General features: G+C 37.3%; 1 protein-coding gene and 1 long non-coding RNA gene across 3 annotated transcripts in view; one reads left to right on the top strand and one right to left on the bottom strand.

The window, feature by feature from the left end:
- The window catches only part of LOC105283111, a 1,086-nt gene extending 236 nt beyond the window's left edge, over positions 1 to 850 (top strand). The window contains exon 2 of the long non-coding RNA XR_894641.1: positions 74 to 850. This is a non-coding gene — a long non-coding RNA (uncharacterized LOC105283111). The remainder of the gene's footprint in view (positions 1 to 73) is intronic.
- LOC105283112 (acyl-CoA Delta(11) desaturase) overlaps positions 1 to 13,187 on the bottom strand; it is a 17,146-nt gene extending 3,959 nt beyond the window's left edge. The window contains exons 1-2 of one of the 2 annotated variants that reach the window (XM_011345580.3): positions 12,954 to 13,187; positions 923 to 1,143 (exon numbers count right to left, since the gene is read on the bottom strand). In XM_011345580.3, the coding sequence (XP_011343882.2) occupies positions 923 to 1,130 (208 nt within the window). In that variant the 5' untranslated portion in view covers positions 1,131 to 1,143; positions 12,954 to 13,187. Of the gene's footprint in view, positions 1 to 922; positions 1,144 to 3,400; positions 3,555 to 12,953 lie in introns of those variants that run through there. The other variant, XM_011345579.3, reaches the window with a different exon arrangement.

Genomic DNA, 13,187 nt, shown 5'->3' with positions numbered 1-13,187 from the left:
ATTTTAGTAAATTAATATCTCCAAAATTATATGTTTGCGTCTTATATAGCATATTTTATCATGCCGTGATCAGATTATATCCGCGGACGTCGACCACGGCGTGCAAGACTCTCAGCATGAATCTCATGATGAATGAAGCCGACGCGGTTAAGGTACCACACTTCCGGTCAGGCTCCCTTTAATCAGCGAGATGGAACTAACCAGAAGGACTAAGTACTCCAAGGTCTCAGTTTAAATAAAATCATAAAAGATGATGGTTTCAATAGATGTGCTAATCTCATCGCCATTCGAAGGAACAGTAGACTCGTCAGCATGTAACATTTTAATTGGTCTTATTGACATTGCTAATTGCTGGTGCTAAACAACTTTGCGTCAGCGCGAACTCGAGCAAAATATAAAACGACGGAAATCAATGCAATTATTGCGAATCAGATGATTCAGTAATTACATACCTATATTGTAATCTATATGTAATAACAACATTGGTAAATACACGAGTCGGTGACATTTAAAAATGGTAAATAAATGTATCGTTAGATAATTATTTTTAAATGATATTTATATATTTCACTTTATCAATATGTACAGTTATTATAACTTTTCCAAATAACGAGATTGCATGGAACTGCATGCATACTGTCAAACGTAAATTATTCGAATGATAATAAATGTAAGGTGATGTAGTGCTAATAAATGATCACTTTAATTTAATCGCATACTAATTACAGATTGATTCATCAATTTATTTTATTCCTTTTATTTTACTCCTTTATTGCCAAAACTCTCTGCATTAGTTTACTGCATTAGTTAATGCATTTATTCACCTTTCTAATTTTTAAGCTAGATTATCTGATAAGTAGATAGTAATCAAAAGGATTGATCTGATAAGTACAGATACTTGAGTCACAATCATGCTACTCACCAAAAATAGTGGTCGCTAATTTGGCCGACGTGAATGCAAGGTAAATTCCGTAAATCGCTCCGAGATGCAGGTACGAGAAAATAACCACATTTTTCCATACAATACTCCTAACGTATTTGGGTTTCTCCTTCAATTCTTCGGTCGGTTCGGATAAGCTTTCACCCTCGAAGAGCACTCCTGTCGGTGTGCTAGTTATATTCGGTGCCATTCTTGCTTAGATTCTGTTAACAGCAAAAATATCGTAAAAATTTATATGAAATTATAATTTTAGAAATTTTCTATGTGAAGAAATACTCTATTCCGCGTTTATGATCATATTAAATAAATATTTTATCATATTAAATATTTTTTATATTTCACTCATACGTCATCATACGTATTACGTAAAATACATAAAATACGTAAAATACGTAGAGGAGAATCCCCTATTATGAGACATGCTCCTAATATGAGATAATGGAGTTTCTGCTAAACTAGTGAGCACTATCTGTTAATTCCACCATAAACTTATTACTCTTGGTGTAAAATGTATTTAGTGAAAAATTCATTGTTCGTTATTGCGTTTAGCCTTTGCAAGAAAAGGTTTGTGAAATTGTGAACATGTCAAAGGAACTTAAGGTAAGTCTTTAAACCTTGTTTATTACATAATAAAGAAATGGTTGGCAATAAATTCAGTATGCAATGCTAGAGTAGAATCGTAGTAACAGGAAAATACGCGATTTGTTGAATTGCTTAATTGTAGAGGTTAGATTTCATGATCGCGGAACCGCTAGGCGCGTGGCTCGTATAATGAGATATTCAGGGTACTCTTAATATGAGATAATTATTGCTCGAATATGAAGAGTATGTAGTGTAATAAAAAGAAAGAAAATACTACGTTAAGGTTAAAGAGAAGTTAATACGAATTTATGTTACGAATTTTTGTGTATTTAATTTTTATAGAATCTGACTATGGAGGTTAGAGAAACGAGGAAGCGTCGACAGTGGAATCGTGAAGATTTGGCGAAGGCTGTGGCAGCAGTATTTTTATAAAAATATCTAATAAAGTTTTTTACTTGCAATACTGATGTATTTTGCACTTTTAACACCGATTTCTCAAGGTATCTTATATTAGGAGTACACTTTCGCGATCTTGCGTAAAGCTCTTTTTTCAAATTTTTTTAATTTTCAGAAAAAATAATATTTAAATTAGATTTTTCATTTCACCAACCTAAAACTTATTAAATTCTCTTCAAGAGAACGTATTACATTTTTAAATTCTGCCTATAGATTTCCTTACATTCTGCAAAATCGATATGGTATCTCATAATCGGGGACTTTCCTCTATTACGTAAAATACATAATCACCGATTTAATTACAATTTTTTAATGTAGAAAGACTTGTAAATCACATATTATAGAATGTGATATTTTTTGCTAGATTGTATAATCAGAATGAATTTCAATACGATCGTATATAATCAAAAGCAGGAATCAGGAATCGTGTCAGGATTAGAGCTTCTTCAACGTGAACGCCAGGACGATAATTATATTTGCACTCGTTGGCTTCTTATTTGCTGGAGCTAATATTCGAGTCGCGTCTTGGTGTCACAATTTCCAACGCTCCACCAACGCACAACCAAATGTCCTGAAAATACTGAACAATAGCGCGTGACGCAAGAGCGATCGATTTAAAAAAATCAACGAAATGCGAATTTATATCGAATTTATAAACGCCGAGGACACTCGCTTTTTTTGTTACTTGCAGTTACGGAATGTACTTAGTTGATATCATCGAGTTTACGATTATCACGACTCGCAATTATTGCGCTGAGTGATACTGTTCGTAAAACGGACAAGGTAACGTATAATCTACAAATGTAAAACAATTGCAATTACGTCGAACACACACACACACACACACACACACGCACAGTTGGCCCACCCGAAAATTAATTTACCGGTGCCCGATGAAACAACGATCTGGCAAATGACACCTGTAAGACTTTCACCAGCTACCAGTTGATATCACTGTATATGTCATAAGCTCGTATTCCTGAACCCGAAATACTCGTACACTTTCGTGTATCTTCGCTTTTTCAATATCTCTAAAGTAAAATCGATTAAACAAATAAAAAGAAAAAATAGAAAGAATTCAATCAATTAGAACCGGAACGCGAATATAGGGGTGGATAAATATTGTCTAAGTAATCCAACTTACTCCATCATGACAATTACCGTCACTACTCTGACGTAATTAGGTAAGAGTTTGCCATTATTTCACAGCCATTGCAATGGAAGAAAGTGTAGCAAAAATTACTCAACCAACACACCAACGTACTAAAAGTTGACGATAAACTTAATTAATTGTACTCGATTTTTTCTCTGATAGTTTCAAACAAGTTTTCGGATCACTGATGCCTGTATGTGCAGCCCTATGATCGTTACAATTTTGCAGATTGCTCACAATTCCATTGTGTCTAGGATAACATAGATCACCTGGGTAACTCGCAAGAATCCTGATATGCCTTGCCTTGCCTGCGTCTCGCGATCTGGGGAGGAACTTCACACAGGATCGGACTGGTTCCGACTGTGCCTGGTCTAGGAACGTCTATCGACTGCCGACTGGATCCTCGTCGAACGTTCAGGCGCAGACTCGCACGACGCCCGGACGTCGACACACGATGCTCCCATCGGCGACGTCCCACCACAACCGCCTGCGCGGTTTTCCGGACCGTCCGATGGCTGATCAGCTGATCCTGATCCGGGCAACCCGTTCATGAGGAAAAGGGGTGAAGCCACTATCTCGGGTCAAATAGCCAACGAATCTCGAAATGTCTACGTCCACTCACGTGTTCGTCACTATCCAGGCGAATGGATGCGACTAACATTTTTTCGACGTTGCATAAACATTTTGCGACTTTGTTTTATTGCAGTTTAACTGCAAAAGGCTGCCGTAATGGCACGGGAAACGCGTCAGTATTGCGAGCCGGTTAATCACTCTGGCACCTACGAGACGTCAGATAAAGTATTATCTTGCTCTTAATATATACTTTTGTAAACATATTTTATGGGCGTTTTTGCAGTAACCGCATCGTAATTCAAACTCGAATTCCGAAAAACAATTATATGCTGTAATGCTAATAAGAATAGTTACTCATTCCGAATATTCTGTTAGTTTTGCGAATGGAAGTTAATGAGATCATTTTAATTATGTTCACCGACTGTAATTATGTAATTTTGAAAATAATTACATAAATTATGTAATTTTAAAATACACACGATAACAGTCATAAACCGATAAATAAACTAATTATGGCAGCGTGTGCGGTTTGTTTAACATATATATACGTGTTCATATTTTGCATAATAATAAATAAATATATATACAGGGTGTCTGACATAAGATGGAAAACCTCTCGCCCACAGGTAGATCTCGTCAAACTGAATTAAAAAGTCCTGTACCATTTTCTGCAAACACCACACAAAATTTCGAGTAATTAAGTAAAGAAAGTTCACTAATTCAGAGGACGCGATTGGCAGAGATCGAGAGAGAGTATCGGATTACAGCGGCAGGTGAGACGACGCGTGGACAATAATTTCTCAGCGTCTCATTCATGTGCTCGTGTTGCCGAGAAAGTGTTGTCCACGCGTCGTCTCGCCTGCCGCTGTAATTCGATACTCGCTGTTATCGCGTCGCGCGCGCGGCTAGCCGTTTTTTACATTATTCCGCCTACTTCCCTCGCTGCTCCTGTATATATATTTATTTATTTATATATATATACATTTTATGTAACATGTGGAAATGCTTTTCTGTCCCCGAGAAAAAACGAAGCGAAACTTAAACGAGATATTTTTAACTCAATTAACGTTATTCATAAAATGTAGAAATCCAACGAGCAAACATGTTCACATTGTTCTTTGGTAGAATTTATTAATTATGACTTTGTAATTAGTAAATGCTTGTTAAAATTTATTACAGTATAATTTATTATAATTTATTAATTATTAATTTTATTTTATAATTTTTGATATATCTATTTATAGATATTAATACATTTTTTTTAAATTAGATATACACAGAAATATAAAATATTAGTATCTTAAGAACAGCGTTTAGAGGAGCATATTCTTGAACTCACGTTACATTCAGGTGATCTAAACTGACACCGTAATTCATCGATCGAGATTCTGGATAGTTATAAGATCCATACACCATCTGCCGCGCGTAATAAGTCGGTAATCTGCCGGTTTAAGGCTGAAGCAACGGTGATCATAGTCACGGTTGAGGACACGGTCTCAAGAATTCAACTCGTTTGAACGGTCTCGATCATTACCAAGGTCGCAGCATCCAGGGTCAGTTTTTTCCGCGCCTGCGATACATCGGCCGTTCAATCTGACGGCAATGTTATGTGATTTATTGCACACACTTTATGTTTTGTTACACTAGCGAGACTTCATTATTTAGAGGCCTTCAAGAAAAGAAATGATTGATCATAAAGTTACACGTCTGGCATTCACGCGTCTTTTCTGTATTCATAAGGGCTTAACGATGCACACGCATACACATATGTATAAAATTTATCACTTGCTATACGCACGGCCTGTATATAATTCAACGTGTGACTATTTATCAAATTTACAAATAATTAAGATTTAAGAAACAAAGATATCATTTAACATCATTTATCTTTAGTTGAAATAAAATTATTATAATTGGATAATTATCCTTATCCGATATGCGAAAAATATGCTTCTCTACGCGCTGTTCTTAAGATACTAATATTTTATATTCTGTGCATATCTAATTTAAAAAAAATGTATTAATATCTATAAATAGATATATCAAAAATTATAAAATAAAATAAATAATTAATAAATTTTAATTAACAAAGAAATATATATATGTATATACATATATTCTTTGCAAATTAGTCGAAAAGAGAATTAATTGAAATAAAAGAATAAAATAAAAATATACAAAATTGCGCAATGTTAACACATATGACGATGTATGCAAATCTTGAAACTTATTAAAATTGGACGTATCATCTCATGCGTTACGTTATATTGCTATTATTGCATCAGCCTATATTCCTGATGCGTGCATGTTAATCCACGCTTACGCACGCTTAGGAAACGTGCCGGAGGTGTCCTAACAGCTGACCTCCACGTATGTATTCAGAAATCACCGTCGTGTCGATGGTGTATGTTGACACGTGATTACTGTGTTTGAACACTATAGCATCACAGTCCAAAGTCGCAATTAATTCCAATTATTAGATCTCGTCTGTCAATTACTTAGCAGTAATCATGATTGTTCACATGATCAACATGATAAAAATAAGATACGAAATCAGCATACGCGTGACCAAGGCTTATGCTCGAAATCAGTTGTTTCACAAAAATAGATACAGATTTTTTCGCATTCTATTTCGCATTTATTTACGGGCTATATGGGACACTATCCGTTCTCAAGTGACAATCTTCTATTTTTGCGAACAGCTGATTCTAAGTATGAACGTTGGTCACACGAGCGTGCTAATTTCGTGTATTTCTTTTATCACGTTGATCACGTGAACAACCAGTGACACATGCATTGTTTTATGTATGTGCATTTATATATTTTTATATATTTTTATCATGTATGCACACATATTATTTTCTCAAGAATATATATAAGTGTTCTATATATAACTTTTCTTGAAAAATTATTATATAATCATTCATCTTCAAATACAATATTACAATATTAAAATATTAAAAAAAATTTAAATTAACGTAATATTACAATGTTAAAATATTTTTAAATTTAAATCAATTCTCAAATCGTTTATCCAAATCCATCCATTCATTAATTTGAAATTATTAAAACTCCATCTACTTCCGGTTTAATAATTTCAAAACATAATGGACATTTGCATGTTCTTGCCAAGCATTTCTGACAATAATTATTTTTTAAATAGTCTGGACTTACATCCCCTCGGTTGACGGTTTCAAGAACCCTCCAAGTATTATATTATTTTTTCTTCTAACATTTTGGCGTAACATTACTGATCGCAGACTGAATGCGGTATACCGGCGTCTATAGTAAGTATAATGCCGGCAAGAACAATCAGTTTGCGCCCGATACGAGCCACCAACAGCCCCGAGATTCTCAGCTGAGGAGCCTAAGCCAATGGGATCGCGTCATGCGACTCTCGCCACCTGAAACCGGCGAATGGTGAATAACGGAACCGACCAGATGTACCACGCGATCTGTTCTTCCAGCAGATATCGACCGCACCGCTTGCACCTATCTGGCTCACTGAATTACTGACCATCCGTATTGATCCGCGGATTCCGAGTGTCATGGTCATTAAAGGTGAACATGAAAGCAATAATCCGAAAAAATATTCCTGATTGTGGCAAATATTTTTTCGATCAAGTCGAAAATCGATCGAGTAATCGCGCTCAAACTTCAAACCGGTCAAAAAGTGCCAATCCGCGCGTCTGCGCGAGTTCACCTACACGTAAATAAATCGTCCACCGGGTCACGTGATCACGCGATGTCATCCGACGTTAATCAGCGATGTTAATCCGATGTGACGACACATGATGCAATCGGGATCGGCCGTTCAGTATCAAGCGGACGGCCTACGCGCCTGTTTTCGCTCCGGAGCGCGAGCCACCGGATGCAACCACGTTCGTGGGAATCGCACGCATCACCAACAATGCTCGTTGACCTTTGCATCAGGCGTGTACCAGGCGTGCATCATGCGATGCGTCGTACAAGATAAATTGCATGTTTTACGCCGTCGATATTAAATGCACATTAATGTTACAAGAAAGAAAATTAAAAACATTATTGACTCATTGTTATGTTCCCAGATGTCTTCCCTTTTTCTCCTCGTGATAAGTAACGCGATGACTGCGACGGATTTCTCAATGACGCTCGTTGCCCAAATCGAAGACGAATATCTTTGTACGGAGGGACTTCTCGCGATTTTTGAAGAATGCGTTTTCACGTTCGCTTTCTTAATTATTGTTTTTTATTCATGCTTTGCAATAAGCTCCTTTCCGACGAGCTATCTACAGCTATCGCTGATGCCCGTTCAGCGGGAGCACGTGCACGCGGATCGCGACACGTAATCACCACGCCGGTGATGCGATCTCATTGGTCGACGCGGCCTCGTACGACCGCATGCTCGTTTTAAATTGGTGCGCGCCATCAGCGCACACGTGACACACAATGCAGCAAGAGTATTGTGTGTGCCACGAAAAATGAACGTTACATGCAGCGGTCGGCACGTATCAAGTACCGAATCTAAGCATGCAAAGTAAATGAGAATATTTCGCGTGCACGTTGAGTAAAATATCAATATGCACTCGCAACGTGTACGTGAAATATTTAGGAAAAGTCGACATCAAGCTTTCGGTCTGGGGAATCGATTTCCGGTTTCGAGCGGCTCGGATTTGCATTTACGGATTTATTAGTGGCTGTACGTTTTATTGGATTGTAACATATATTCGTTCCGTTTATTTAGCGTTTTTAATAACAAATATTACAAAAATATTTAAAAATGAGGCGAATATATGTTACAACGCGATACATGAAGAGCGAGCATAGATAATAAAGAGATTTTATGGCACGCGATGACACGTACGCACGCCGGCCGGCCGGCCGGCATCGCGAGCGTGTACGACTCCACGTATCGTATCGTGCAAGGTGAAAGGAACACACGTGTTATACAGCCGCAGCTTCTCATCTTATTTTATCTCGCTTCCTCACACGTGATTATCATGCCGGCAGCTCAATCTGGCTGGCACATCGGCTGATCACGCACTTGCGTTGTGACACGTGCTACTTTGTACATTTTCGCTTTTTTCTACATCTCTTTAGCAATATCATCGATGAACACAGACATGTAAAGTGTATCTTAAACGTTCGCATAAATGCTAAATTTATCGTCTGTATAAAAAAAGAGTTAATAGTACTATTTTATGTTAATAGGGTGTGTCTACGCGAATCTACTTGAAATTTTTAATCTGATTCTGAGAAATTCGCAAAAACAATCGCGAGCATTAAAAGGCATTATATAAAATATTGTCAAGTTAATGCTTTCGTCAGACTCGTCGGTTTCAGACTCGAAAATTCCCTTTTTGGTAAGTTATTTTATCAGATTTAACATATCGTACTTAAACTTACCAGAAGATAGGTCAATTTACGTGGGATCATCGGAAAATTTAAATCTTGCGCGTATTTTTGTGCTAATATTAGGTGGCCAAAAAGTAATTGCGTTTTTTTCCAATAGATGGACATACATGTCTTGAAATCTAACTAACTTCATTCTAAACCGCAAATTCATTATGTAGATTAACAACTCACAGTTCAAGCTTGTTTTACAAAAAGAAAGTACACGATTTCGTTAACAATTGTTTGTTTGCCGTCGATTTCAAAATGGAAAATCAAAAAGAACATTTTCCTCATATTTTGTTTTATTACTTCCGAAAAGGGAAAAACGCTGTGCAAGCTCATAAAAAGTTATCTGATGTATATGGCGAAGATGCTTTAAAACTGCGGTAGTGTCAAAATTGGTTTACTAAATTTCGATCTGGAGATTTTAATGTGAAAGATGCACCACGCTCAGGAAGGCCAATCGAAATTGATGATGACAAAATAAAGGCACCGATCGATTCCAATCGGCGTTTAACGACACGAGAGATTGCTGAGAATCTTAACATATCGAAATCGAGTGTTGAAAACCATTTAAAACGACTTGGATACATTAGTAAGCTCGATATTTGGGTACCACATGAGCTCAAAGAAATTCATCTCACTAAGCGTATTGACATCTGCGATTCTCTTTTGAAACGTGAGGAAAATGATCCATTTTTGAAACGTATAACAGGCGACGAAAAATGGATCGTCTACAACAACTTCAAACGAAAAAGATCGTGGAGCAAGCGTGATGAACCTGCTGAAAGCACTTGAAAAGCAGATATTCACCAAAGAAAGATTATGCTGTCAGTCTGGTGGGACTTTAAAGGTATTGTGTATTTTGAGCTGCTTGCAAGGAATCAAACCATTAATTCAGACGTATACTGTCGTCAACTGGATAAATTAAATGATGCCATCAAACGGAAACGTTCAGAATTGGTGAATCGCAAAGGTGTTGTGTTTCACCATGATAACGCTAAACCACGTACAAGTTTGGTCACTCGTGAAAAATTGTTGCAGCTTGGATGGGATGTGTTACCACATCCACCATATTCGCCAGACCTGGCACCATCAGATTACCATTTGTTTCGTTCTTTGCAAAACGCCTTGAATGGTAAAACCTTTACTGCTGATGAGGATATGAAATCGTTGTTGGAATTGTTTTTTGCTGAAAAAGATAAGAACTTTTTTGAGCGCGGAATCATGAAGTTGCCTGAAAAATGGCAAAAGATAATCAAACAAAATGGACAATATATTGTTTAATAATAAAGTTTTTGTTTCCCATGAAAAATTCGCCTTTTATTTATATAAAAAAAACGCAATTACTTTTTGGCCAACCCAATACAAATCGAAAGTATATGTCGCAGAGGTGAAACATCAATCTCAATTATTTCCCTTTGCAGGTAACGTTTTGAGAAAGTTAAATAAATGGCATACCGTATTGCTTCCGGTTACCTTATTTGTCCAATGTCGCGAGACGTTAAGTCATCCCGGAAACCGGTATGCACTTTCGCCAACAACATTACATGCTCGTTTAATCACGTAACGTGGTTGTACCATCTCTCAAGCATGAAAAATTGAACGTTTCTTAATAAACAGGCTGCATTTAAAAACTTGAATGTACTTAATATTATATCGATAAAAAAATAAGATTGCTAATAGTTTCAACGATCCTTGAAGAAAAATAAATTGTTTTAAACAAGATAATAACTAACATGGAGTTAGAGTACCGAATTTTATATGTGAAAATACATTCCGAATTCCCTCAACACTCAAATAATAATAAATAATATCTGCTTCAATATTTAATTGCATTCAATAGCAAATAATATCCAGTGTGTTGGCGATATTGAACGTATCCAGCGATTATTCAAACAATTAGCTCCCCAACCTGGTAAACGGTTGCACTCCATGGAGAGCGTGCAACAGGAAACACTTATTTGCGTTGAGGAGAAACGATATGATGGGATTATTTTGCGAATGCAACTACGTTGTTGTAAATTCAACACGACGTAAATAACGCTCCTCGATAATGATGAAACAATGGTGTAACCATCCCAATCTGACGTAATAATTATTTGTCACGTTTCTCATCGTTGATAACTCCTATCAAGTCAAAATCGAGAAATAAAAATTCGTGCGCTACCTACAACGTTAATTCTTTTCTTTCAGTGGCGAATCCAGAACTCGCAGGTCCAAATTCCAGATTTGTATAAATTGTAAATCGCATCTCATGCATTAGATCAGCATATTTATTGCGCGAATATAGGCTCAAGCGTGCGCAATAACGGTGTTTTCCGATGAAGAAGGCGACTTTCAAAACGGTTCGCCGAGTATTTACGGTGTCCATCGGTCACCCATAAATTTCTTGGTACCATTACGTAAAAAGGAATACCTATGCGAGCTGTGCTCACTCAAATTTTTTCTCATTTCGTACCGTTATGCGCTCAGTCGGATCATTGGACCTTGCACTGCCAATGTTACAGATAGCTCAGCAGCCAAATGTATCATATGATATGATTCATATCATATGAACGGACATGAGTATACCGTTCAGCGAAGGTGCGCATCTTACAACGCGATCAAAGGATGGCGCGAAGACAAAAATCCACGTGAAAATTACACGGCGTTAATTAATTATTGATTAATTCTCACGATCGTTCTCGAGAATTACCTGGAAAAAAGGGTAGAGTAATATGTTTCTTTTTATTTTTCTTTTCGTTTTTTTCTTCGTTTTTTCCTGCGCCCACTTCTTGCGAATCTCGATTTTTCCTTTGTTTCATCAGTTGCATTTTTGTGATCCGCGATGTGGCTTGTGTAACTTTATATGTAGGTCGATAAAAAACGGTCACGTAAGAGTTCCATTAAGCGAGGATGAATATGTTGCGTTCACAACGAGAAAGAGCATCCACTTTGCCGGGCGGTATTCTTGACAACAAAGAGATTGTTCAACCACAATTGATAACGCGTGGGCGAAGAAAGCGCAACCCTTTTATCAGAAACTACGAGGTTCTCTCGGCAAGAGTGTCATGCAGCCGAGAAGGATAATCAAAATAGAATACGAGAGGGAGAGAGAGAGAGAGAGAGAGAGAGGGATGGATAAAAAGAGAGAAAGAAAAGGGTGTATCTTCTTTTTCAATATAAAAAAAAAGGAGGATACACATATAGGTCTTCGGGTAGCGCATATTTTCAACGTATATTTTTTTATGACAAGTTTTTCAGTCATTATAAAATAAAATAAAAATATAAAAAGTGGTGATCGTCAATGCGCGTGCATAATCGATCATTCAAAAACTTTAAGAGACTTGCGTCTAATAAAAGGATTTATATAATTTAGGTATCATTATTTCACGTATCGTAAAATTCGAATGTTCCTTGCTGAGAGATCAGCGAAGTTTCATCAGTGGAGTAATTACACCATTAGTGTAAATAGTAAGTAGCTAGTGTAACGATGCTCTCACGAGTAATAATAATAACTTTTTAACAATCTACCTCGGCTTTCTAATTTCTGCACGGCTAGCCATAGCTGATCAGCAAACCTGAGAACTCGTACATTCGAGAGAAAGAGACATACCGCAGTTAAGTAAATACACATTTATACTGTGATATGTAAAGTAGGAATACGAAATTCGCGGTAGTTGGAGTAAACAGAAGCAACCACGAGATACCAATCGATCGTATTTCTAGCAGCGCGAAAATTCACGAGAAATCTTCAAGGATTCGCTCCGACTCCGCCGAGACAACAATCTTCGACATCCTCGCGGGCGCAGGAATCGATATTCCGCGGTAGCAACGAAACAATATATTAATAATGCAATAGTAATAACAAGCGCAATTACAGTATCGACCTACCTGTTTCCTCGCGAGTCCTGAGCAATTTGATCCTGAAGCCGGTCGGAATCAAGGGGGTGCTTATCACGCCGGGGTTGACGACGTGCTAGCGCGTTGCCGATGTTATAACGGCAGCAAAGGGGTTCCTTCAGGATGCCCGGAGTGGCGGTTTCTTTCTGTCGCTCGGTTCTGTCAGCGGATGCAGGATGCGGAGATCATGGACGCCAAATACACGATCCAACAATGATCGACGAC

The sequence above is a fragment of the Ooceraea biroi genome, chromosome 3 (genome assembly GCF_003672135.1).
Source record: "Ooceraea biroi isolate clonal line C1 chromosome 3, Obir_v5.4, whole genome shotgun sequence".
NCBI classification, from domain to species: Eukaryota; Metazoa; Arthropoda; class Insecta; order Hymenoptera; family Formicidae; genus Ooceraea; species Ooceraea biroi.
This window is presented reverse-complemented; position numbering and strand designations above follow the sequence as displayed.